The sequence below is a fragment of the Athene noctua genome, chromosome 15 (genome assembly GCF_965140245.1).
Source record: "Athene noctua chromosome 15, bAthNoc1.hap1.1, whole genome shotgun sequence".
NCBI classification, from domain to species: Eukaryota; Metazoa; Chordata; class Aves; order Strigiformes; family Strigidae; genus Athene; species Athene noctua.
This window is the reverse complement of record NC_134051.1, coordinates 15269541-15297177: the sequence shown is the minus strand read 5'-3', so window position 1 is coordinate 15297177 and position 27637 is coordinate 15269541. Positions and strand designations below refer to the sequence as shown.

General features: G+C 38.8%; 1 protein-coding gene across 2 annotated transcripts; it reads right to left on the bottom strand.

Moving 5' to 3' along the window:
* On the bottom strand, positions 1-25697 carry TEKT5 (tektin 5). Of its 2 annotated transcripts, none has more exons than XM_074919361.1 (7): positions 25030-25697; positions 23755-23834; positions 22021-22091; positions 20244-20387; positions 16831-17053; positions 3534-3688; positions 1-238 (listed from the first exon to the last, which is right to left on the bottom strand). In XM_074919361.1, the coding sequence occupies exons 1-7, from the start codon at positions 25592-25594 to the stop codon at positions 1-3; spliced, it is 1476 nt and encodes a 491-aa protein (XP_074775462.1). In that variant the 5' UTR covers positions 25595-25697. The 2 variants fall into 2 exon arrangements, with proteins under 2 accessions (XP_074775462.1, XP_074775463.1); XM_074919362.1 differs by having other exon boundaries at positions 1-214; positions 25030-25600.
* Between the last annotated feature and the right edge of the window lie 1940 nt (positions 25698-27637).

Genomic DNA, 27637 nt, shown 5'->3' with positions numbered 1-27637 from the left:
TCAAGTGTAGCCAGTGAGCTGTGGGGTGCTGGGGAAGACTTTGCGCATGTCCATACACTTCTTGTCAATAAAGAAGGAGTTTGCCTTCACAGAAATTTCATGTTCCAGCTTTGATTTGTAAAGGTTCAGCGTCTGGAGAGTATCATGGGCTTCTTGCAGACGTCGCTTTAAGATCTGTAAGGTGTCATCCATAGTGCAAACCTCAGTGACAAGTCGAAAAAAGAGAAGGGGATAGGTGCTCATGTAACTTCAGCAGTCTCTCACCACATTCCTTTTTTGACAGTGGTCAGGTCATGCTTTCAGGCAGGATTTGAACAGCTATCTTGGACTGAATCAATATGAAACCAGTTTGCCTAGCTAGCTTGCATGGCACCTGTAAGAAGTGATGATTTCTTCCTTGTGTTGACCTTCAATAGCAGATTAAGCCACTCTGATATATCTAATTGCCATCTTCTTCACTTGCAGCCTCTCATTTGTGTAGCCTCTCTAGGGCTAACGTGGCTGTCCTGAGCACTTGCATGTCATCCCATGGAGTGTGTTTGAGATGGGTGTTACTGGAGAGTATTGGTGTAGTTCGTGATAGCACATCCTGCTGCACAAGCTTAAGCTAAAAGTTCTGCATTTGGCACAGAAGCACGTTAATCAGAACAAGAATCACCAGAATAACTACTGAATGTAGAGCTCTGAAATCAAGTTTTTCTGTGAGCTGATACTAGCCACATTTCTTCTGATGGCTTATCACTGGAGATGTGGCAAATCTTGTATAGTCACTGAGCTAGTAAATTCTTTATGACTGTCAACTTTGTGTTTTGTCTATTAATTGCTCAGCCTGCTATAGACTGTAAGAAAGATTGATTTTTTTTTTAAAAATTTTTTTTTTTTTATTCCCCAGAATCTACTGTAACTTGTTTTGGGATAGCCCCAGTTGTTTCAGTACAGAAAAACTAGATTCTATTAATTTGTTTTCTGTCTAATCCCTTCAACTACAAAGTTGGCAGCACACACAGAGAACAAGTGCCAAATCAGCACTTCCTTTTAAATAAACAGCAAACTCAGATAACATTTACATGTTACAAAGAAATGGTTCATTTGATATTTTCTTTCCCTGTTACAGTTGAGCTATTGGGCTGAATTCCTTCTTGCTTTAAACCACATGAGAGAAATACACTTAAATTATTTGAAAGTGAATTAGCAAATGGCTTTACTTTCACAGATAGGATTTTATCTCTAAGTAAATACTTTTAATTTGAGATGTGAGCTCAACCAAATATTGTGATAGAAAAAAGTGTCCAAATTTCAAATACCCTGTCAGAATTTCTATTTCTAATTGCAGTTATGATGAACATAACATTCAATTATTTGGATCAGATAAAGTATCCAACATAACCTGGTCTGGATTAGGAAGCTGTGGTAGAGCAAAATTCATATGCATTGGAGGAAGGAGAATGAGATATGATAGTTACCTGTCAATATAACTACATCTAGTAAGCAGATGTACTTGTATAAACACTTTGGTTAAAATATTAGAAATCATATTAGACTGACAGAAAACTTGCATGTATGTTAATCCCAAAATACTTCTGAATAGCTGTGCAACAGTTTGTGAAACTCTAGATAAACCTAGAAGCTAGTAGGAGTTAGATTTATTCAGAACCCCTGTGTACTTCTTGGTTTTAAGTATGCCATGTTAATGTCCTTTCACTCTAATTGAAGATGATATTCAAAGACATTCTGACATTCCAGTGACTTCAAATGAAGCTTCCAAACTTTAGACAGGACCCTTTGGAACATCACCAGCATCACTGTCAGTTGTGGGAGGAAGAAGATATAATGTGACACTGCATTTTTGATCCTAAATCAAATAAGTTTTACATCTTGGATACATGCAGTCCTGCTGACCAGCCTGCTATCAGTCATAATGCTGCAGATATTTTTACAGAAGAGATCTTCAGGGAGGAAGTAGAGAATAAGACTCAGATTGAGTATAAAACTGAAGCTGTGTATTGATATTTAAGGCCCTCTTGGTCTGTTTTTTTTTTTTAATAAAATGCTCATACTAGCTTACTTGCATCCCTAAGTGATGGTGTGGTGGTAACTGAAGTGGCAAATGATCTGCTCCTATAGTAAATGTAACTGAATGCTACAGCATAATTGGAAGTTTTTCTGGTTTCTTACAGCTGAACTGCATCTAGAACAGGCATTATTTATGTGATATGAAAGGCCACATGAATAAAACTATCCAAATGGATATAAAAGAATTCAGATCCATTGTGACAGAATGGATGTGGAGAGCAGAGCATGAACTTGAAGAAATCAAATATATGGATATGTCAAAGTCAACGTCAGGATCTGATTAAGGAGGTATGAGACTGAAAAAAGATATATTGCATTGTACTATTTATGTTTTAAAGAGTTAGGAAAAGTGAAAAGATGCCGGTATAATAAACCATGACTTATTGCCACTTCCTTGTTTGAATAGAAGCTTTCTGAGCTGATAAAACACTGTTTAGGAAAAATAATATAAGTACTCAGTTTAAGCATTATGTACTTCATTAATATTGTATGTGAAGCTGTTGTGTACAGTGGGATTTGCTAGAGACAAAAAGGGGATATTTTTCTACTTGTCATAAAAATACACAGTTTTTTTTACTGGACTGTGAAATTCACTCCAGCTATGGGAGGAACCCTGATGCAGTATTTCTTAAGAAAACCCTCACAGAGCACTTTGAAGACAGTATTTTTAAAAACATATAATTGATAAGGTTCTTGTGGAACAGTGATGTGTTCCGACTGGATTGGAGGGAGATAAATGGGATTAAAATTCAGAAGATCCTTCTTCAGTCATGAGGGAAGGAAGGCTGGTATCTCAGACATCCTCTTGTATATCCCAAAAGACACACTACACACCGTCCAATGGATCATAGCACAGGGATGACCAAGCTGATGCCAACGTGTGCTGGGAAGCCCCCACAGCTATATAACCAAAATGTACACCAAATGAGCTAACCCGTACCAAGATGATACTAGAATCACGATATAGTTGAAAATTAGTTGAGGGAGTAAGTGATGCTGCCTCATTCTTATTTGCAATTAACTTTTTAAGGAGTTTGACCATTGCATAGAGTTTTTTTGCATCAAAAGAAAGAATTTTTTCTGGGATAACATGTTTCTAAAATTAGGTATTTCCTAAAGTGAAATCTTGTATTTCACAAAGAATGGGATTAAAATCAATTCCTAAGTCCCAACTCGGACATGAGACTGAATGCCAAAAGATACCAGCCACCAAAAACCCACTGAGCTATTAACTGTCCTGGGAGAGGGACTCTAAAGGCAACTACACACATTGAACGTTAGATCTGTTGTCCCATTATTTCAACATAGCTATATGGATTTGACTTCTTTCTCCCAGAATTTGTATTGCAATGTAATTAATGTAATTCTAATTTCATCAGACTGGATTCACACTGTCATTAAAATTCCTGTTGTTGAGTGGCTGATGAAGGAAGGGACAGGGTAGTCTGGCCTTTACTTACTGAAGCTGAGGTGCATCACGGCAAAGTTCTATATTGGGTCGTTTAGTTCTTGCCTCCAGGCAGGCCTGAGCCACTTTCAGTGGGTACTCCTTTGCCTTTATAGATCTCTCCAGTAACACGATTGTATCTTCTGTCTGGAAGATTTCTTGAAGCAGCTGAACAAAGCAGAACGTGTTTGTAAGCCTCATGTGCATATGAAATCAGAACTCACCTCAGCTTTTAAACACTCCTGTTGGAACTGCTTCCATTCTGACATGTCATTTTGCTTAATTTAGAGGAGGAGATTACTATAAACTCACATCAATCAGATGGATTTGTGTAGTGTTGCCTTGATCTTGCCATTTCTTTAAAAGGACATATAGTAATCAAATCTCCTAGGAGAGCCAGGAGGAGTGGGCCATACACTCATACATCACATGAAAGCATTTAATGAAGCTGTTCCTGGAAAACAGGTAAACAACTTCCACTAAGAAATGCACTATCTCTTTCCTGTTATAAAATGAAGAAATTTGTAGGCAAATTGGAATATAAATTTATTACAAGCAGAAGAGAAGCATTGAATTATTGTGATGGGGGAAATTCCAACGGTGTTTTTGTGATAAAGCCATTTTCATAGAGGCAGTCTTTATAGCTCTACGGGGACCTATTTCCATTTTGCAGCACTATCTAATTTTTTTCCTAAATAAAAAAAATCTGCTGCTTGATCTATGAATATTTTGCAAAGGTAAAATTCCAATAAACTGTCATTTTCATTTAAACTTTAATTCAATTCTTACTTCCTTTTGCCTCAAAAATTCATTAGCAATCAAATATGTCCCCTCTGCAATTGTTTCATACTCCAAGTATTTTGGGGACATTTGCTCCAAGAACGTATGAACACAAGTCATCTTCATACTGAAACTAGATTCTCAAAGTTTTGAAAGCTCCATGGGGAGCTGTAGAGGGAAAACCAACTTCCTTTAAAGGCTTTTTTTCTGTAAATGGAGAAGATAGATTGAAAGAGCACTAAAAAGGAGACGCCCATGGAATTAGTTTAGCACAGTTTGTAGTTGCAGTGCGTTTTATCATATAATTATATCATCCCTGAGAATCCTTTAAGTGCTTCCTATATGTTTTAATATGTATGAAAAAAATGAGACAAATAGCCAGGGAAAACTTTTGCTCGGTCTTAAAAAAGAAAGCAGGAAGAAAATGTTCATATTCAGGTAACACTTCCCAGCCAGTTGATGATTATGTTACTTTCATTTATCAGGATTTATTGCAGCCAGTGTGGTGAACCTGTTCAAACTTTTCCCGTAGACAGCTTTAAAATGGAAGAGAACAAATTGAACTAATGTAGTTTCTCAGCCAGTCTACTAAAATCAAAGCAACATGAATTTCAACAACCACTAAAAATGGTGTAATATGATTTAAATTATGCTGCTATTTAGATCTTGCCTACACACTAAGTTGTTACCAGGTTTGCTAATGATGTGTGTGGTTTGAAAATTGAATTAGTTCCTGCTCCTGAAAGGTTATTTATAGACAAAATCCAAAGAGTTAAAGATGCCAGAAACCTGCTCCCCAGTCCAAATCCTTAAGGGCTTGTTGACACTGCATAGTAGAGCAATGTGAAAGCTCTCCTGGCTAGCACTGTCCAAACCAGTTCCACCCTTACAGCAATGCAATTTTCCAGCAGATGAATCATCTTGAGCCCTGAAGCAGCAGCGTATGAACATGACTGTACTGATCTGAAGCCAGGTCCTCACGCTGTACTGAGCCCTTTGGGTCCAAGGTTAGTTCTCACAGAGCTGGCTTGAGAGCATCTTCACCCGAAGAGCAGCCTTTATTGCTTATAGACTGCAGGGAAAAAAATCTGGTTTGTTATGAAGGGAACACAATATGGAAGAACATGAAGCTAACAGTAGTAAATTTCTCCCTATAACTTTATTCTGCAGTGGTTCCTTCTTAATTAGATAATCACTGTAAGCTATCTGTATTTTAGAGGAAATATTTATGCAGGTAATCCAGTGTGCTTTGGTAGCTATTTGTTTTGCAGAGGAACTACTTATGATTAGAGTGTACTGTTAGATACATCATTTTACATCTTTACAATTCTACCAGTTGCATGTACTTATTTCTAAAGATAAAAACCAAGGGAAAGAGACTTAATGAAGTTAAATGTCTTCATTATGCATCAAGCCCACATCCTTCCTTTTCCCTAATAACACTTTTGGGTCTTCTGCTGCTCAGAAGCTGAATTTATGCTGTTGTCAGAATTTTGCTATTACGTCCCTAAGAGGTGTGTGTTCATCTGTACATGACAAAGGTGAGGTCCAGCTCCTAGGTAGGCTGCTGGTGATTAAGAGGATGTACGTCAGGGAGTTTTACAAGCCTGTCAGTCCTATTCTTTGCTCCCACTGTTTGCTTTCATTGCTAAACAAAAACATCAACCTGTGGGGACATACAAGGCTGTGAGGCAAAGAAAATACACAGTGTTTTTAGAGGTCACCCACTGCTTAGCAGGGTCCTCCTTTCCTGTGTTTATGTTACAGCTTCTGTCACTACAGTAGTGTTTCCCATGCTACGCCTTACAGCGTGCAAGTGAGTCAGATTGACTGTGACATAGTTCTGTTACCTGCAGTGGGATGTTGTGAGGGTGTTGACCTCTTACATCGATTCTACTTACGATTTGGAGCAAGCTGTAAGCAGATTTAGTTCTCTTTATTAAAAAGTGTAATTCAAAGTGAAAACAATGAAATGGAGCAGCACATATCTCAGTCCAGTAAGAACTGGGCAAAGTTATGTCTCAGTTTCAGAAAGGACAGAGTGGGTTATTAGTTTTCTACTTCTGGTGGAAGAGGACTTCCACTCAGGTCAGATTCTGGGTCGGACCTTTGTGGTTCAGACTTTGAGCTTTGTTGGTAGTAACACTTTCTCTCTTGGGCAGCTGTTGGAAATGGTGTGATTCGCCTTTGTGGAGCAAATGTATCAATGAAACCACACAATTAAAACGGCCCAGAGCACTTTGTTAGAAATGAACCATGACTGTGAAACCAGCTCCCCAAAGTGATGCTGCAGTTTGTAAATGTGCTCATTGTGGTAAGCATGTCGTGTAGTCTCTGTCCTGATACTTTCTGTCCTGTGCTAATATAAATCAAAACAATTTAATTTATTCACTGAGTGGAGTTAGGTTACAAGCTCTCTTACACTTAATTAGCGCTAATTCCTCTAAACAGGTTAGAGAAGAGGATAAAATTAATATTTTCTACAAGAAATTTTTTCCTGCCCTCTTTTTCTTTGAAAGCAGTATAGGTATCTCGTGTTTATTCCACACATGGAAGGAAAGCAGAACGCCGTCAAAGGGGAAGCAGCATGTGCACAGAAACGTACTGCAGCAAACTATGGGAGCATTACACAAATTTATAAGAGGACATGGGAAGAAATTTAGTAGTCTTCAGTATTTCCAATAACAGTGCCACTCCTCTGCCACAAATCCTTATTATATAAGGGTTGCCCATAGCAAACCATGGTCATTCCAGTACTATGTGACAGTGCTTCTGTAACGGTTGGGTGCCCTTTGCTCTTTCATTGTGCTTGTGTGAAAAAATAAATTAAACGTCAAATGGTTTCTTAACATTCAGAAGGAAAAAGCTAGTACAGCCAGCGCTGAGCAGATTGCCCATGTATAAACTGTCCTCAGTCTCTTGGAAAGGCCATTTTCATTAAGCTCAGCTAGCAGAGAGAACTTTAGAAGAGTGGTTTTCTGAACCCCCACTTTTCTCAGGTCGTTTTCTGATGCATTCTCCGTGTGGCAACAGTGCAAGTACAACAGTCAGATCACAAACCCAGATTCAGTAGTAACATTTCAAGTGCAGGAATGCTTATCAAACCTGAGGTTTGTTTCTGTTCCTTTACAGCACTTCTTTGTGCTGCGTTGTCAGATAGCACCTGGCTGGGCCTCACTGACCAGTGCACATGTAGCAAACAGGTGTTCCCCTAGTGACACAGGACCAGGAGACTATTGTCCTCTCTTGTTTAGAATATGCACTTCTCCCATAAATAATGGCATATAACTCATATAGGACAATAGTAGTTTTGTATCTAGAAATGACTCAAAGTATTTAGAGATTGCACAGCCTGCAAATTCACACAATGTTAATGTTTGAAAAGGGCGAGCTCTGAAGTCTAAATAGAAAATGTTTCTGTTTATTGAGAATCCAGTAGTTCATTAGTTATGAAAAGAGAGCTTTCATCTAAAGGTCACTGAAAACTCAGTTTTATGTTCAACACTTATAGCGCTCCATGTTGGCAAAATGTGTAGTAACTACACTCCTGTGCCACGTGACTTCACTAGGTGCTCTGGTGTCCTGCTCATAAAGGTAGGAGGAGTTTGCAAGCACATTGTGCACAGCCAAGGCAATCGAGTAGTGCTACTGAGCAAACCCCTCATTCACTGAAGAAAAATACTGTTTAAACCTGCCTGTGAACTCAAAATTCAAACGTGAAACTATGCATCCATCTTTAAGCTGTGCTTGGCTGCATGTCAGTGGATGTGGTTTTAGGTTCATTGTGTGTTCTCAAATTATTTCTTACTTTTTTTTTTTTTTTAAAAAAAAGGCACTGTCATGTAAGACATACAAAGAAAAATGGCCCCGGGGGAACCACCTCCAACGCATCGCAGAAGCTTTGTACAAACAGTTTTTGATTACTCATTCTGGCCACACATTGGATAAAATGATTTAGATAATCTGCTGTACATAGACGGATTGGTGGGGAGGATCACCAGATAGTGTTGCACCAGTCTGCGTCATTTCTGGATGACCTCCAAAGGCAGGAAGCAAAAAAACAACAAATGCTGAGCAGTGTGTTCCTAAAAGAGCGTGGTGAGGCACTGGCTCAGGCAGCTGCCCCGCCGGAAACTTTCCCTTCCAGGACATGAGTAAAGTTTTGTGCTGCAGCATTCTTGAGGGCTTGTAGAAAACTGCGCTCCCACTGTTCTCTCACTTCACCGAGGCTGTGATTTTTATGGGCTGGATACAGTTAGACCAAGAGAAGGAGCAGCTGAAGTCACACGTGTTTCATCATGTAATCAGGGTAGACTTAAGTACAACATAAGTGGTTTTAAAATGCTTCAGTCTGACAGCTATCCTTGTTTCTTTGTTGTTTCCAAGGTTTGCTCAGTGTTTAGTAATCCGATGCAAAAAGCAGCAGTCAGGCAATATGGTGGGAGGAACATTCTTGTGCCTCCTCATCTTGTAAACTTCTTTAATATTTTGCCTCTCAGTCAGTTTTTTAAACTTTTAAAATCTGTGTTTCCATACTTAATCCATCTTAATTTGGATTAAGTTACATTTGTTGAGGTTATCATACTTAATTGAATGGTGTAATTGTGACCGATTTCACAATTATATTTAGGATATATGACCACATTATTTGAAAGTAAAACAATGATATCTTGCAATCTTTGGATTACAAGTATAACCCAGACCTCAAATCTGAAATTAATTTGGACCTGACAGTTTTTTACTATCATGTTGCAGGCAAATTCTTGATAGAGATTACCATGTCCCTTGCTTTTGGTATTTTTAGGGTTTGGTTTTTGATGCTTAATTACAGGTCACTGTTCTATGACTTATCAAGCTTAGTTTTGGTTTTTTTAATTAGATGGTTGTGGGGAATAGCCCAGGAATCTTAAGAAAAGAAGAAAAACACATTTAAAAGAAAAAAAACCCACATTCCTCAACAGAATGTGACATCAGCAGGTAATGCATTCAGATAGTTTAACTGTATTGAAGCAGAGTTAGAATATTTCTGGGCAGTAACTTCTGTGTGTTTGTGTCTATACTCAATATGGGATGACAGCTTTGTAGTGAAGTACCAGTTTAGTTTGTGTCCAGAGAAAATATCTTCAGACCAATGCATTGCACAATTCATCAGGCATATCAGGAGTGGGGAGATTGTTCTGGATCTGGAAGTATTGCAAGCTTTTATGTATAAAGCTTCATAACAATGGGAATACAGCTGGCATAAATCAGCCAACAGATCTGAAAGCTAAAGTCTATTTTAAGTTCTACATGTGCTAAAGGATACCTGTATATTTCCCAACATTTTCTTTATAACAGTCTTAAATATGACATTTTCATATTTAAAGAGGAAACTATCAGGATGTAAATGCTATACTTTTGAAACAAAGGCAGCTTTAAATATATATGTGGACGCTTAATCTATGTCCTTACACAGGTTGGTCTATTCAGCATAGATTGAACCAGAGGACCCAGGGACCCTGGGCCTTTCATTTGGTCAGTATAACAGTTTACACTCTTATAAATATCCTCCTTCCATTGAATTCCAGTGTGTATTTTCTTACTTCAATCTCTGAAAATAATCCCATCGATTTCACGGTTATATGCAATCAGTTTCTATTTAACTTTCCTAAAAATGTACAAGATGTTTATTTTAAAACAGCTTTATTAAAATTAAAGGAGGAAAAAACATGGGATCATTTAACTTGGCCTGGATTTTCTAATATATTTTCAAAATAACAGAGGAAGCCGTAACTATACACAAGAAGATGCTTAACTCTTTCATACTTCTTTGCTACACTTTTTACTCTTGAAGAACAAGAATAAGTCTGAGTGCTGTTGTATTTGTCCCTCTTAAACTGTATTGTGCTTTCAGATACTATAGGACCAGCAATTTTAAAGTGCATTATCATTTAGGAGAACAAAACAAAATGCTATGTTATTAATGCATTTTTAATGACACTAAGCCTGTTCAAAATAACAACAAAACAGGTAGTTTGGGCCTCGTGCATGCTCTGTTTTGAATCAAGTTACCTCATCTGAAAGGATATAGATCCCTTTAACAGAGAGATGTCTCTAGATGGTGCCAGAGAGAAACAGCTGTGGCTCAGGCAGCTGCTCCAGAATACTGATTCTTGTCAGGAATTATATTCTTTTAGTCATTAATGAAATCTCAACCCAGTCACAGTAGTCTAAATTTGTCCTGACTTTAGAGTCAATCCAATGCTTTTGTCTCATGACCCTTTCGAGCCTGAAAATGCTTCTTTTCTAGAAAAGCTACTACATATGTCCATCTGCAAGACAGCCCTTTCTGAGAATAAGCAACAGTTTTATAGATATATATATGAGCACTGCTGCCTTGAACTAAACCCTGTTTGCTCTGCCAAGCCTATATGAATTCCCTGAGTGCAGATGGGTTGAGGAGAGGGAGTGGAGATAGTAGCAACCATCTCAGTTTCTCACACATAAATGTTGTGGCAGAAAGAAGTTATCTTCTACATCAATGCCAGCAAAGTCTCACATCCATTCAATCCAGGCTGCCTTTACTTAGCAGCTGTGTGTCCCTCAGTGTGAGAAGAGATTTCGGTTATTTTGCAAATAAAGACACTTGGATTCTTGACAACCTGAACACATCCTGATGTGCAGTGACTGTCACTTGATTATGATAACTCTGGCCTTCCCCATTCCATGTTCCCCTTCCAGTAACCCATGACGTGGACCATTGCTGCATGGCATGCTGAGGAGCCAGGCCTCTCCTACATGGTTTCTCCACTCGCCCATAGTTTGTACTCCAGTGTAGTCTATGTAAATCTTTATGATTTCATGAGATTAAGCAACAATTTTAGGAGAGTGAAATCTTTTTGTCTTCAAGTGTGTGCCCTAGCTTTCATCCGTAGTTTCTCTTAGTTTCAAGGCAAAAATCTATTCCTATCTTAAATAACTATTTCTTCCTTCAAACAGGTTTTTCCAGGCAAGTTTGAGCTGCCTACACCAACCAGCATGCATCTTCCCACCCACTTCTGAGTCACTTTTCATTAATCTTCTGAAAACTTCACTCTCAAACAAGTTCCAATATTAAATTATAAGATTAACTGTATACCCAGCTACCATGAATGGGCATGAAAAGCTATAAAAACCTGACATTTTAAGGCACAAGAAGAGGGAGGGGGGAAAAAGATCAACAAAAAAATATTTTTAAAGTTATGTGAGGATACACTGGGGGCTGAGATGAAAGCCTTGGTGGGGCAAGTGCCATGGGGAAAGTACTCCCTCTGCTAGATACATATTCCTGCCCACAGCTCACAACACTGCTGCACCTCTCCTACACACTTCTTGCATGGGCATCTCCTGTTGTAGTTTAGTATTTCTTTATGTTCCTGTTCAGAGGAGCAGGCTGTTTCCTTTTCAACAGCCATAGGAGTGCTCCTTTCAGAACTTCTCAGGTAAGTTTGAAAACTCTTTCAGAAGCTACATGTTTCTTGGAGTGGGTGGTTATTTTTTACATGTTTTACTAAACATGTACCTGGTTTTCTAGCTTCTTTCTGATCCCTGTGCTCCTGGGTAGGGGAATAGCAAGGCTTGCCGGAAGGGTGGTGCTGGGCACTCTGCCACTGGGCATAGAAACACTTCTGAGCACAGTACAGGTGTTGGAGCTGGCAGGGATAATCTGCCATTTAGGCATGGTATAAATACTGGACTATGTAAACATGTCACTTGCTGTCTGGTCTGACTGATTCCCAGAGCTAATGTAAGTAAACATCCTGCCCCCTTGGTTATTTCCAAGAGACTGATGCCAAGGTAACTATTTACATTAATACTGACTTTATGGAAAAGAGATGCAAACATTTTAATGAGGGCCTGGCACAATGATTAAAGGTTTTCCTTCTTTTCCTAAAGATTTGTGTACTTTTACACCAGATGTAAAATATATTTATCGTAATGTCTCTTGACATAAACTGAGTGTTTCTTGAGGCATGCTGAAGAATACATAGCACCCTCTTCTACACTGAATGGTGTACACTCTATTTTCTGTTCACCAGCCTAAAAATCTGGTCCTAGAGCAGCCTGGAGCTTGACCAGTGAGTAGAGTCTTGAAGAATATTTGCATCCCCAACCAACCACATGCTCTGTGAGCCCAGTGATGATGTAACACAGTGGGGCTGTAATACCTTCTTTGGGTTGTGATCTAACCCTTGCCAAATACCTAGTTAGGGCTTCTGGGCTTCTGCCTCCAGCAACTCATGTTTCCAGGGTTCTGCAATCCAAATTTTGGATGAACCTTGGATTGTTCTGACTGAGATTAATCTCAGAACAAAATAAGTAAATTAATCATCGACTTGTGCAGCTGGGATAGAAATGGACATGGGACATTTTCAGTCTTGGGGTCAGAAATAAGTCTTAATTACACACTAAGTCTGCACTGCCTGCAGATCACTAGACTGCCCTGTAGAAATTCCTCTTTAAGCTAGTGCCTGCGGAGATCAGAGCTTTCAGGGGGAACAGCGATCTTGAGTTTGAGTTCCTGGTGCTAATGAAGCCATCTACCTGTGGTAAGCTGTTGCAGTGATGAATTCCTTTGTTCTGAAACATAAGTGCTTATGTTATCCATCTAGACTTATCTGGCTTTTGTCTGGCCACCACTGCTTCTTTTGGTTTTGTCTGCTCAAGTAAAAAGTCATCTATTATGATTCTTTTTTTCTTCTGTATAGATACTTGTGGATTTAGTGAGTTCTCTACCCCTACTCCAACTGTTATTTAGATAAGCTAAATAAAGCAGTGTCATCAAGTGCTACTAACATCACCTTTTTCAGCCTGCTAAAGAGAAAGTTGAGGAACTTATTCTATCAATTGATTGCTTTCCAGTCCCTTTAATCATTCTTGCAGCTGTAATGACTTCCAGGCTTTATACCACACCCTTGCTCCCATAGACTGGGTTTGATTGCTGCTGTAAAGATGGCAAATTGTCTTAGTCCTCTAGAAGAAAATCAAGCAAAAGCGGGCAGGGAATAATTTTACATAGAAGCTCTACAGTGAACTGGACAGGGAGAGGTATAAAAAAGGTTTTCAAGGACAGCATTTCCCTTCTGCATTTGATAGTTTTCCTGTTCAAAACTATACAAAAGCAATTTAATCCTTTTTTTACTGTTCTCCCATGCATATCACTTCCCAGTCTTCTGATAGACTTGGGGTTGTCTGCCTCACCAGCCAGCTTCTCCAGAAGAAGTGGCAGGCAGGATAAGCCAAATAACAGGCAATGAAAATCTGAAGTCAACTCAAGACAATTTCCTGAATACATCAGTGAAGTAACAGTGAGAGCAGACAGCAGCTGGGCTGAGAATGCAGAAAAGCAAATGGGAATCACTTCAACCAGTGCTCTTTGGAGATTTCCCTTGTGCTGTGACTTGGTTACTTAATCTGTTTTTGGAGCCCATTCAGTACTGGGGTTCAGATCAAACTCCAAGTAGAATAAAGGGTAAAAATATATCTGATCTGCCCCAAGACAAGATATCTGTAAGTTGCTAAGCCATCCCTCTAACTAAATGCAAATTTTTGTAGGTTTATAGTAAAAAATGTGATGGGGCAGGTGATATGCATACACCATCACTTTATAATATATGTTTTCATCATGTGTGTTGTCTGATGACTACAGATTGAAGGCATTTGGTCTTATTTGGACTGTTTTAGACATGAAAAAGAGACAAAGACTGTGTGCCAGGAAGCTTGAATGTTGGGGTTTTGAGAAAGTTATTGAAGGAGCAAAAAATCAGTTTTTCAAATGCCTACCAAGAAAAGTTCTTAGGTGCCATCTCTTGGCCTACCTGGATTGGAAAGTTTGTCCAGTTAAGGCAAACTACCTGAAGTCTTTTGTAAGAAAAGAAAATGTACCATTTCAACATAGGATCATTTTTAGATCATCACCATATTCACACTATTTAGTCTTCTATTTTTTTGAAAATTCTTTTCCAGGGTACTGATTTTAGAAAAAAAAATGGTTGCAGGGGGTTCCCTGTAGGGTTTTTTTTGTTTGGGTTTTTTTTTGTCTGGAAGAGATTTTGCTGTTTCACAAATCAGAAAAGTATTTTTCATTCCAAAATGGGCTCCAGACCTCATTAAATTATTAATTTTCCTGGTTCCCAGATAGCAAATCTTTTCTGTGCTCATTTTCCTCTCATTTTATGGAGCTAGCCTGCTTAACTTGAAAAATAATTTGGCAGAAAAAATGATGTCTTTGAGAGTGGCATTCATTGCTTGAGAAGTCAGTGCAAAAACAGCCTTTGAAAAATTGACTGATTTCTTTAAAATGCAAAAATGAAACTGTGGCACCCATTGTCTAATTGCTATTAGATGTGGAGGGAACAGGAACTGTAGTAGCTGCATTTGGCTATAATCACACATCCCAATGGAAGAACAGAAGCATGGTAGAATTTGAGAAAGCTGTTGGCTGTCTTATTAGAGCATATCCTAGCAATATGTTTTTTTTCCGATTATTACAGACTATACTGCAAGCCTGGAGAAAGAAAGGGTTCTCTGTTATGCTTACCTATAGATAACTGTTAAATGAGCATCCAGTCCTTACTTCTGCCCTCAGTTTCCACCTTCTTCCTCTTGTCCTTTTGAGGTATGGTCATGAGCAAGAGAATTAACAGGACTTTTACCCTATGACTTCACCCACATCTTAACCAGCAATGTTTCTGCTCAGTAAACCTGCTGAATTTTCCTTTCCTTTGACAACACTGACCAGCCTGAATTACTCTTCACCAGTACATGCGGTTTCATTCTTTTCTAGCATTTTGCTCTTCTGATGTAGCTACATTACTGTGGAGTTTGTGATGAGTAAAGTATCTCTGCTATGTATATGCTAACTAGTAACTCAGCAGTAACAGCAGCATTGGTTCATAGAGTGCAATCTTATTTGATACTATTTTATCCATGTGTACAATGCAAACTAATTATTCTTTATACAAATGTTTCTCCAGATAGCTTATTATTGCTATTTAATGGTGTAACTATATAGGGACATAAATACCATTTTTTCCACGATGTATCAGTTGTCAGCAGTTATGTCATAGTGTCAGCTGGACTGCATGAGAAAATCCCTGCTTTGTATGTTGATATTTCACAGTGCACTTTGTGATTCCATATGTGCGCCCTCTGCAGTCTTATGCTGTAAGTTCTTTTATAAAAAGGGTACTTAAAAGCATTAGAAAAAGGTCAGTGGAAAATGTGAAGCAAATGTTCATAGATTTAAATCTATGAGAAACCTGTATGGCTAATTCAGAGATAAGGTGTTGTAGTGGATAGATGATATACAATCTAAAACACTCAAAAAAACTACACTGAACATCTTTCATGGTTTATAAGCATGGAAATAAAACCAAAAACATTAATTTATGAGCTGTAACTTAACAGATACTTAGCTGGTTAGTTTGCACTTTCCTAAGTGTCCCTAAAAATAAACTGAAAATGTCTTAAACCTACTTATGGCAAATAGAATGGCAGGAAAACTCTATTGTTTCCAAATGTGCATTGAAAAAAATGAGTGTATGTGAGGTTCCTCTCTAAGAGAGAGTCTTAATGGAAGAACTTACTGAACCCTGACTGAAGTTCTATGAAAGTAACACTGTGAGTCTTGCTAGCTTCACAAGATTTTATCTGTCAGTACAAACGCAGCACCTCTTGTTAACTTTAGAACATATGTTTCAAAATACAACTAATACACTTCCAACAGACCACTTATTTCAGTGAAAACTTACTGAAAAAGCAATACAGGTAGAGATTAATAGAGGTCTGTCTCTTTCTGTGCCATTTTGGCTATGTGTAATACAAAGACAAAGGCAGAAGAGATGTTTGAAAAGTTGACTGTCTGACCCACTCTGAAATATCAGGCTGTTTCTGACCACAGCCAGGACAAAATTCAGGGTACAGATGTGGAAGTGTATTTATCAAAAGGGAAGGAAGATTTGGACAGTTAATTTACTTGGACTAGTCAATTTAGGGCTCTTCCCTCACTGCTGCAAAATGAAAGTGCAAAAACTTAGTCTTTTCCTTCCTCTAAAACAGATAAATGTGCTGCTATTTGGGGCATGTTTATTTGCACATTTTCCAAAGTTAGTTCACTGTTTAAAAACAAACAAACAAACAAAGTCATTAAGGTACTATTTCTGTATCAGGAAATGGCCTGGAAATGTCATCAATTACTGTAAAATAGAAGAAAACACCATCTGAAATATCTTTCCCCACGTTAAACATGTATTTTGCAAATGAAGATAGTGTGTGATTATGGTCAGATGTTGCAGAGTTCCTTGTAAAACCTTGTCATCTTGTCAGTCTGCCTGCCTGAGTGAGCTCTTCTCAGGCCATGTGTGAATCAAATGCAATTTGAGTAAAGGTAATACAGGTATAACTTTTGAGGAGGTGCTTATTCAGGAAGGATGTAAACTCTAGAGAAGATTTCCACACCTTTTGGGTACAATTAAGATAAAATGCAACTGCCAACTGTTGGTGAATCTTACCTTGCCCAGTTGTGCTTGGAGTTTGTTCCTTGCGTCAACAACTTCAGCAATACGGTTATTAAAGGCCAGGTTGGTACTGATGAAATGATTCCACATCTCCTGAGATGTGCTCTTCAGTCCAGCCTCTGCATCATCTCGGAGCTTGACAGAGTTGGCCCTTGCATGTTGAGAGCCCCTGATATTGTCTTCACTGAATTTAGCCCATGTTGCAGGAACTGAAATACTAGAAAGAAATCTAAAAGAGGAAAATAAAGTAAAAGTTTGGGTGAACCATTTTCTGTCAGTGATAATTACACTGAATTACACTAAGTGTTCATCCATTGATTTGTGCAGTCACATACATCGGGTGATTCTATGGGTTTCACAGCCACTTTTTAACTTTTTTTCCTTTATAAACCAAAGATTTGGCAACAACGAGCAAAGATCTTTGGAGAGCTGTTGTTTCATCAGTGTTTCTATGGCTTGCTTGAATACTGTAGCTGCTGACCTAAAGTTCTTAGTGGCCCTGGCATCAACTTCAAAGTAGGTAGGTTTATGTTTTGCTGTATAAAGAATGACCTTTTCCTGCATGATTTTTGTTTATTGGTGCTTAAAGGAGTTTTTCGGGATCAGGTATGAATGTCAACATGCAGCTTCTTCCTGTTTTTAACAGGCTGGGTGATGGTCTGAGTTCACAGCTGCTGCATCTCAGCTGAAATTTGACTCATTTCTCTGTGTCAAGTTTCAGAGTGCCTATGGCTTTGATGGATTATTAGATTATTTAGCATGATCTCCTGCACATTGCACACCATCAGATTAGATTTAAATACCATCTACTTTTGTGAACCCTTAACATTTATACGGGGAAAAGAGAGTTGTGTGTCACCAACCACCAGAGAAAACGAGAGCCCAACCTAGTTTAGGAAAAATGATCAAGAAAGCAAAGGAGAATTGTTACAGAGCTCTTCAGACAGCTCTGGTCTGCTATCAGAGCAGCCCTACCCTAAGAGATATGTAGGACTTGCATAATAAAACATGTGACTCTAGCCTAGTAGCCTTCATCATCAGAAAGAATGATAGCAGGAAAATGAATAAGGCACTGATTTAGGAGTGAGGAGAACTGGAATTTTCTCTCAGCCCCAACACTGTCCTGCTGTGTCATTTGGATAAGCATCTCCATCCTCTTATTTCTCCATGTATTAAAATGAACACCTTTGCTTTAACTTACAAGGCTATTACAGGTAAATACAGTAATATCTGTGAGACGAGCAGAAATGGCTTTACTATGATAAAGCCTATGAATATACAAAGGAAGACTGAATATAGGGCTCCTATGCTGCAAAATGCCACTCACTAATGTTTCTGCTGCAATGTCCTGTACGTAAACAAACTTTGGGATGCTTGGTTTCATGTCCAAGCTTCAAAGATGGCCATCATTATCATAATTAGTTGAACATAAATCCTGGACTCAGATCTTTCTAAACCAGAAGTCTGGGAGGCTTTAAACTTGCAGCCTGAGCCTCTGGCTTGAAAGCTGCTGGTGCAGTTCTCTGGAGTTAAATTCACCACTTTCTTTAATTCATTGCTTTGCCTACTCTTTCACCCAGAAATATTTAGCGAATTTTATGAAAAGGTACAGATATTTTACTTGCCAAATTGAAAGGCTGAGACAACCTTCTGTGTTTGACTTCTTTCTCCACACAAAACTCTTCTGAGAATTATGCCTGTATGTTAAACTCTGCAGGGACAGGTCACTATTTTTTGAGTTTCACATTTACTCCAGATTTTAACTGAACACTGAGAGTAAATATTAAGGGATGCAAAAAAGAAAAAGCTAATTTTGTCAGTTACTGTTTTCTCAGTGTCCTTTTTTTTCAGTTTTTCATAGGGTATTCCTCTCTCTCCAAAATGAAATGCTGATCTTCCTAAATAATTTGGAATTCCTTAGTGCTACACATTTATTTAGGCTGTTTCACTGAAAAGTTTCAGGTAACCAACCTGATACCATAATAAAGTGCCTAAATCAGTGTACTAAACCTGAGCTGACATTGCTCACACCTGCAGATCCAGACAATCTCAGTGTACTTTCTGAAGGGTCTTTGGCGTGGGAGATTTTTTTCTTCCCCTCTATGCTCTGATGAATTATATTAAATTTCCTCATCAGAATATTAAATTTCTAAGTAGGTTTCCATCTTGACTATCTGAAATACTTAGTACTTAATCCGTTCTTTAACATAGCTTTTTCAGACTGTAATTTATCCAGCTGGCTCTGAGGCAGAAAACACCTGCTTTGCTCCTGAGTGCTGCAGGTATGTCTCAGTCTCCCAAATGGTTTCAGGAAGATGTTAATGAAAAATGGCATTTCTTTGGATAATGGTTGGTGAGAAAGGAAAAAGGCTGTAAAACTTATCCACATGAATCTGCTTTTTAATAGAGCTGACAAGAATAATTTTATTCGTTGCTAATCCTAAAAGTAGGTAGTGTTACTAGAGTCAGCAGAATGCCTGCCAAGTTTCCTTCGGATATGCCCTCATTTCAGTAGTGAATGAGGTGATCTTTTAATGAAAAGCAGAACATAAGTAAACAAATAATACTGTTGGTTTTTTTTTTTTTCTGCTTCCAACAAGATAAAGTCTTATAATTTGAGATTGTGAAGTACATTCACCACTCACATACTGCTATGTTGAAGAGTGAGAAGGGAACTGACAAGTCATTAGCACAAAAATACTGCCCTCTATTGCAAGCTGCTTTTCTTCTGCTATCGCTTTGGTTTGGATGCAGTTCTTGATGTGGCCACTACTAATAAAGAGTTTCAAATCCGTATACAATTGGGACATTTTCGTTCAGCCTGTAATGATAAAGCTATGCCATATCCTTTTGATCATTCTGTTTAATACATATCTCTGTATAGCTTGATGGACTAATTTCCAAATAACCCAAACTATTTTTACAGAAAATATATCTAGTCTGTGCTGTACACTTGCATGCTGTTTACCACATTGCACTTAACGGCATACCTTAGCTGAATTTTGATTTGATTGGATGTGGTTTTGAAACCTAAAGGCCACAGAACAGTGTAAATCAAAACCATAGGAAGACATCTGCACAAAGGAGTTTGAGGGCAAGAAGTCAGCTGCAACATAGTTGTAAATGATTGTCTGTGCTGAGAAACACAGCTCGCTGCACATCAGTGCTGTTGGTGCTGCAGACTGCCAGCTTCTGCCTGGCCTCCGACAATGACAGCTGTTAGGAGGCAGGGAATAATTAAGGATGACGGAGAGTTTTACACTAAGGAAAAACAGGGCCATACAGAGAGAGAAGCCACTTCTTTCTATATCACTTCTCACAGATAAGGCTAGGGCTTGTGGTGTAATCAGGCGCCTACTTACAGCAGGGAGCACAGAAAGAGAAGGCTACAGTGGCCTCATACTCACGTCCCATCTGCTTTTTCCACTCCATGGTGAAAGTTGATGCTGTCCGATGTGTTCCTCAGTTTAAAGCCCATCTCATCAATAAAATGAGCTGAGTTTTTGTCACAAAGATCCTGCTCCAAGGCATGCTGTGCATCTCTGTTGATGCTGTGAAAGGGAAAGACATTACTCTGAACCACCGTTAGTGCTGTTGTGCTAAATAGTTAATTGCTTTCGTTACCTTCCTCCAGCGCTTCATTTCATAGTTTCTTGGCATTTACAGTGGCTTGAGAACACTTGTTGCTGTAATTTAGCTAGAGGAAGCTGCTGTACTATTCATCTCTTCTAGCGAGTATTCCCCAAAGAATTGTATTTAACTGACAGCATTTAATAATGTTTGTCATTTTGATGACAGAAAACCACAAGGGTAAAAAACAAGAGGTGTTTTTTGTGTGGTGTGAAGGAAAGCCTCAGAGCAAAAGGGAGGAGGTTTTCAGTGATAACCTTCATGCCAGCACAGCTGTAAGTGAGAAAGAAGAGGGCAGACCAGAGTTGTGGTTTCCCATCTCTCCTGATTTGGGGGAAAAATTCCTTAGCATAATCCAAATTGTACATCACTGGAAAATCGATTTAAATGTTTCTGCTTGTCTTGATCACAAGAAGGAAAAATGTTCCTCTATCTCTGCTTTCTTACCCACAAGGAAATTTTGGAGTAACTTAATCTCCTTTGGCTCTTCCAAAAGGGTGGAAGGCCTGGCAGACCTTGGACTAGAATGAGAGTAATATGGCTGAAGAAAGAATCAAAATCTTGCTTTCCAGTGCATCAGGAAGCCAGCAGACATATTGACATTTTTTGCAAATATAGCTGTTTCTGTGATGTACTTGTCCCTTGGCATTACTATTGGTCTGCCTGATGTGGTGACAGAACTGAACCAAAGGTAACCAGAAGTGCCAGCCTAGACAGAGTTCATGCCCCCAAATACGAACGCAGCTTTTATCGACTCAAATACGCAATGTATGACAGTAGTGGGATGAACTGCAGAAATGCATCTAACCTGACTCATGTGAGTCCTCAGTGCCATTACTGAGAACGACCATTTATAAAATCCACTTGTCTTTTTCTCCTGTAATGTAACAGTCAAGAACTGTACAATTTTATCTTCCTTGTGAGTACCTGAACTGTTTGTTTTGAGAATCATGTCACATCATATAAACATGACTTTTAAAATTTGTCACTTCACTGTAGTTAACAGTACACCTAATTAAATAAGATTAAATATAATTTGCATTTACTAGGATATCTGTGTACTCTCAAAGAAATAAAATACATCCCAAAGCCTCCCATAACAAAAAGATACATAAATATACATAAAAATAATTTAAGTCCATTCCATAATTCATCTCATACCTTATGCTGTGCTTAGATTCCTGTTTCTTTTGTAAATAATAAATTTCCTTTGAACTTAGTTTTGTAATTAAAAAAATAAAAATTCCCTTTGAACTCCATTCCAGTATGCCACATAGCAACACTGGCACAGCTAAGCTATAATTTTGGTGTCCCCTAATTTTAATGCAGGATTTCAGATTAAACATGACTAAAAATTGAGTCACAGTCATCTTTAAATAGTAAGTATTGCTCATCTGTGATTTAACATACAAATTCTATCATTGGTAGGAATTAGAAGTGGAGAATGAGCATCTAACAATGAGCATCTTTGTTATTTTCAGTCTGTCATTAGATACTAGCTAACACTGAATTCAGCTTTCCTATCTTTAAAACCAGAATTAAATGTAGTCTTACCTCAGCTGTTGACTGATATTGTGTGCCAGTTTTGTCAATATTTCTTGACAGTCCTTGAATACATCAACCTCCTAAAGTGGCAAATATACAGTGTCGGTGCTTTCATCAAATTTCATTTGTTTTAGTGAATTTACCCTTTTTATTCTGCATTCTAGATGTTGCAACCATCTCGCATACCTCAAATGCAATGTAGGTCAAGAAGGGATGTGTTTTGGTCCCTCTTCAGTGCTACAAAGTTGTATCTCTTGGCTTGGTTTTGTATGGCTTTTTATAGCATATCATGCATGTTAGTGTATTTTATTGGATGGAGTTATTCTGATAAGTATAAAGTCAAATTTTTGCTTGGGTAAAGTATAATGAAGACACTTGAAACATGAACCTTAATCCATTGAACTACCCTCTCTAACTACTTCTACATTTCTCCTGAACAATACAAATATTTTGCTAATAGTAGAGTAGGTTAAAAATATATCTGATTTCAGAAACAGGATCCCTAAGGAAGTATATCATATTCTTCAAAACTTTAAGTATTTGTCAAAGAAATTCAAAGCCAGGTTCCACTCATCTTAAAATAAATTAAAATAAATTAAAAAATACTCAAACCAACCACACTGAAAACTATACAAACACGGTAATTATGGTCCCTCAAACAACATTATGATGTTCCAGCCTTTTTCCTTTTTTAAAAATTCTGGTTTAGCCCAACATACCTTCTTACCTAAGTGTATATAGTTTTGTGAGTTTTGAAACAGGGAATAAAGTGTTTTAAATCATTTGGAAGTCATTAAGATACCCCAAATTTAAAAATACCAGCTCTGTCTCTGTACTTGTATATTATGTGTAGGAGTGACAGCAACTTTAGAACTGGCTTTCCTGTTATTACAAAATGAGCCTTTGTGGTCCTTTATTGTCACTTTCTAGCTTGCTCCATACTCAGAACAGTCCTTGGGGACATCAGGCAAATAGCCTTTAACTTTCATTTTCAAAAAAAATAATTTTTTGTTTGTGTGGAACATTTAGCAATATTTCATCCTACCCTGAATTCTCATGCTAAATTAGGTACTGAAATACTTAAACTAATATATATTAGCTCCTTGATTCTTCATTAAAACTCTAAAACTTCAAGCTGCAGGCTGTAGGCTCTGGACGAGCATCTTGGTTGTCCCAGTGGTCTGCACATCCTTCTGTATCCAGAAGAGTGCTTGAAGCAATGCTATTGTCCCATAATCTTCTTTCCTACTATTTTTGTTTATAATAGAAGTTCTTTCAAATATGTTAGTAAAACGTTATTTGATTTTTTTTTTTATTTAAAAGATTTAGCAAGCACTACTATCTCATCTCACTGTCTTTGTTCAGTAACACTGTATATATAGCAAGGCAGTAAACCAGCGTTTTATATTGTAAGCCCTAAGAATTTCTCAGATGTTATAGTGCATGGCCCAGAAAACAATCTTGAGAAATGTTTTTACCTTGGTTTATAGGATAGGGAAGGTAAAATTGGACAAGACCTCACAAGGATGCTAGACTATTCCTTTTGCTTCAGGAACGATGAATGGAACATTAACCACACCCAATATATACATAGTTTTACAAATTTCATCCTCTTTTCCGCTCCTCAGTCTTTCAAATGAATGAAAGGAAAAAATTATTGCAGTGTTTTTACCTTGATAAATATTTAGTTGGATTTTAGTTATTACCACAGTTTGAAAAATAAACTAGTAAGTTTGTTCTTACCTTCATGAGGTTCTTTTCCACATCATCATGAACTAAGTCTATGCCTTTCCGCTTCTCACGGTGGCACAAGCATTCTAGGGCTATCTGCAAGCAAAGCAAGGAACATTTGCAGTAGACTCAGTACTGCGTTGTGGAGTGAAACCTTGAACCTTGCTGAAGGGGCCCCTGAGATGACATGTCAAGTAATGACCATCTATTGAGGGTGGGACAGCTGAGTAGGTGGTTTCATTGCACTCCACTGATCCATCTTAGCGGCTCGTTCCTACTTACCTTAATACATGCTTTTACGGATTAGCTGCCACCATAGCTGCCATTTGGTTAGCTGCTTATTAATAATGCCTATCTCTCAACATGCCCAAGCTTTGTTGTAAATTGTGTGGATTAAAAAACCTGTGGTGTTCTGCACTCACCCATAGCAAAGTCCTTTAATCTCATCTCCCCTCGTCCTCCCTTACCCAGTGGAAGTTTCATAGCTATACAAGAGCATGACTGCCTAACTACAGTCATTGAAGAGGGAATTCAGTTAACCCATCCCAGCAGGTTAACTTTACCATTAATGTCTCATCCACTTGTTTAGAACCATACTAATAAATGTTAGAGCATTAGCTAGCACAAAGCCTTTCAGCAGAAAATGTTCTCCAAATCAGTACAGATAGACAACTAAAAAAGTCATTCTTGAATACTGAATTTTGGTTTTCTATTTGTACTTGCCTAGAAACATGATAGAGCTTCCACCAGCAGTATTGCAGGTGCTTATGACAGAACTTTGACTCTAGTTTTTGCATGTTTTGAGGTTTTGCTAGAATCATTCATTGACACATTACTGTGGCTTCTTCTGTTGCAATTAATTTGCCTTTAAGATTCTGGAGAACTTCAAAATATAACACAAATTATGTGCTCTCCTAAGTGAAAATATTATTTTCACCAAGCAATAGCAGAAAATTCAGAACTAGGTAAGAACATGGGGATACTGCAGCTTACAAGGCCATCTTCAGCTCTCCTGTAAAGTACCGAGCTGACCCGCCAGTGCCTGAGGAAGACTCATTCTCCTGGAGCCTCAAGCGAAAAGGAAGGAAAAGAGAACATAGAAATGTCTGGATAGGTTCCTTGGTTGATTTTTTTATATATAGCACCCATGGTGGCCAGGTTTCTGTCTTACTGAGGGTAATGTTTCACCAAGATCTGCTTGATGAGAATGTTAAAAGTCATAATAGTATTCAACAGAGAATAAAGCCATTCTGCAGTACAGTCATGAAATAACTAGCTATGTCAAACCTGCCTTCAGTGGTTCTTTCACTTCATCTGCAGCACAATCAAGCCGCTTCTTTGTTGTTTCCAATTGTTGGGTCTCTTTCAGCAGACACTCTAGCTCATAGATGAGCTCAGATCTCCAGAAATCAATGGTGGAGATCCTCTCTTCCAGGTTCCCTTTACTGTCTTTTTGCATCTTATAAGTCAGTTGATCCTTTTCTTGCATCAGTCTCATTGAGTCAGCGTTCAGTCTACCAGCACACTCCCTGGAGTCTTCGGAGCTTTTTAAGTGAACCCTGTTTGCCTGGTGCCAGTCACGAGTGCTGTAGCGGGCGTGCAGGGCAGAGCGTAACGAGGGCACAACAGTGGGCAGCTGCCTGATGGGATTAAATTGCTTGTCAGAGCTGGGAGGGACCGAAGGCACTTTGCAAAGCAGACCAGGCCGCCAGGAGCTGAGGGGGCGGTAGCCGGGTGGGCAGTAGGACTGATAGGTGTCCCTGGTGGTGCTGGTGGGAGCGAGATCCGGGAACAGGCAGCTCTTCTTTGTGCCACAGTAACTGGCTAGCTGCGTGGTGCCCAGGAACTCCATCCTGCACTGGGCTCAGGCAGCTGCCCTGGGGCTGTCCCCAGCATCCACAGCGGCTCAGAGCACCCCCAGGGCCTCTGCCACCCTCCGGGGCTGCGCAGGGCCTTGTGACACTGCGGCTGTGTCACAGAGTTCGAGGGCTGTTCCATCTGGCCAGCAGCGCTCTGGGGCCTCCCTTCCTACCTCCTGTCCTAGGGCACGCTGTGTTTCCCGCAGAGCAGCAGTGCTGTCCCCCGCGTGCTGGGACCCAGAGGTCGACACACGACCTGAGACTACTTGGGTATAGGTCAGAGGAATTTCCTGAAGGCCCACTCTGGTTGGGTCTGTAGGTTTGCCTTCAGTGAGCTTACCTTGAGCAAAACTTAAAAATAAAAGTTTTACTTCAGAGTGGTTCTCGTGTTTCAGTTAGTGGCTGCAGGGAAATGCAGCAGTGGAGACAAGCCTTCCGAACCAAAACACAGACTCTGGGAGTCATCCCTTACAATTGTCTAGTGATCTCAGCAGATGGTTTGGTCCAAATGGACAAAGAAGGAAGTATAACCATCTTGGGCTTTGCTCTTCCCCTCAGCTGTATTCACCTTCCATAAAAAGTATAAAAGATGGGAGACACCTTCGTCTGATGATGATTTTTCTCTAGTTTAAAATTATGAGTAATTTCTCAGATAACTTTTCTAATTTTTCTTTTCAGCCTTCTGGCCTATCCATCAAAAAACTGTTTCTGAAATCCAGTGCTCTAAAATTGCATCGTGACCCATCTTCTGTGCCAAGAATTTTGAACATAAATAATTATTTGTAATTAGGCACTGTATTTCACTATCCTAAGAGTCCTTAAATCAGCGCAGATTTCTTCTAGGTTGAATGCAAGACAATTGCAATAGTTTCCTCTTCTCCAGATATGTAACTATGAAACAGCTTTTTAACCTTTTCTTTTCAAGCTGGGGAAATAATATATATATATATATATATATGCATTGCATTATCTTGTCTTGGAAAGCTAGCATGATATTACAACCCAACTAAAAAAAGTAGAGGTAATCTTAAATAAATGGTTATTGTAAGTTAAATTTATCTTCTCATGATGTTTAAAATCTATACACATGCAAGTGCTAACTGAAGGGAGGTGAGGTACAGGCAGTGGCGCCACACACAGCGGACAGGATAAGATCAATACTGCAAATGCTCACGCACACACAAAAAAACCTTTCCTCTTGCAACAACTGATGGAACTAATTCTCAGCAGCTGCCCAGGAGGGCAAAGTTATTCCTGAGCATGAGAGATTGCAAGAGTGCTGGCAGAGTTCACCGTTGAGTTCAGCCTAACTCAAACACTACAAAGCCTGTTTTTTTCCCAGATACCCCTGCACGAAGAGCCCTTGCTGGCTTGGAGGAAGAGGGGTTCTGAGGAAAAGGTTTACTTTTCCTTTTTGGTGCTTTTTGTGGGGAATGTTCTGTACAACCTCAGGAACAGGAAATGATCTGTTGGCCCCAAAAGAAAAATATTTGAACGCATACCTGCTGACATCAGTGAATCTAATCCCCATGTTTGAAAGGGAGCACAGACTTAAAGTGCTGTACTGAGCTGTGGTCTAAAACAGAGCCAAAATTTTCATAGGGAAGGTACAGTATAAATTTCTCAGATACATGTTACTGGCCAGTTCATCCCACCCCCGACATTCAAATTTGCTTAAACATTTGGATCCACTTCCACATAACAGTTTTTTCATCAGTTTCCCATAGAAGATAATTACAGAGCAGTAAGTACAGAAGCTGTACAAGTATCGAGCAGTGATGAGGATTTAACTGAGGTAAATATACTTGAAATAAAAAATGGGCAATAGCCTATTTATTAATGATGAAGAACAGAAGCCAAACTCCTTCAATATCTTAACTAAATAGATTATAAGATTTTTTTTTTTCTAAGGTTTTTTTGTAGGTGGACAGTTATTCAGAGGTTTTTATGTTTGGGATTTTTTTTTCCCTCCAGAGTGTTTTTTTCTAAAAAGCTTATGGTTGTTGGAGAGTGTTCATAGAAAGATAACTTTGCAT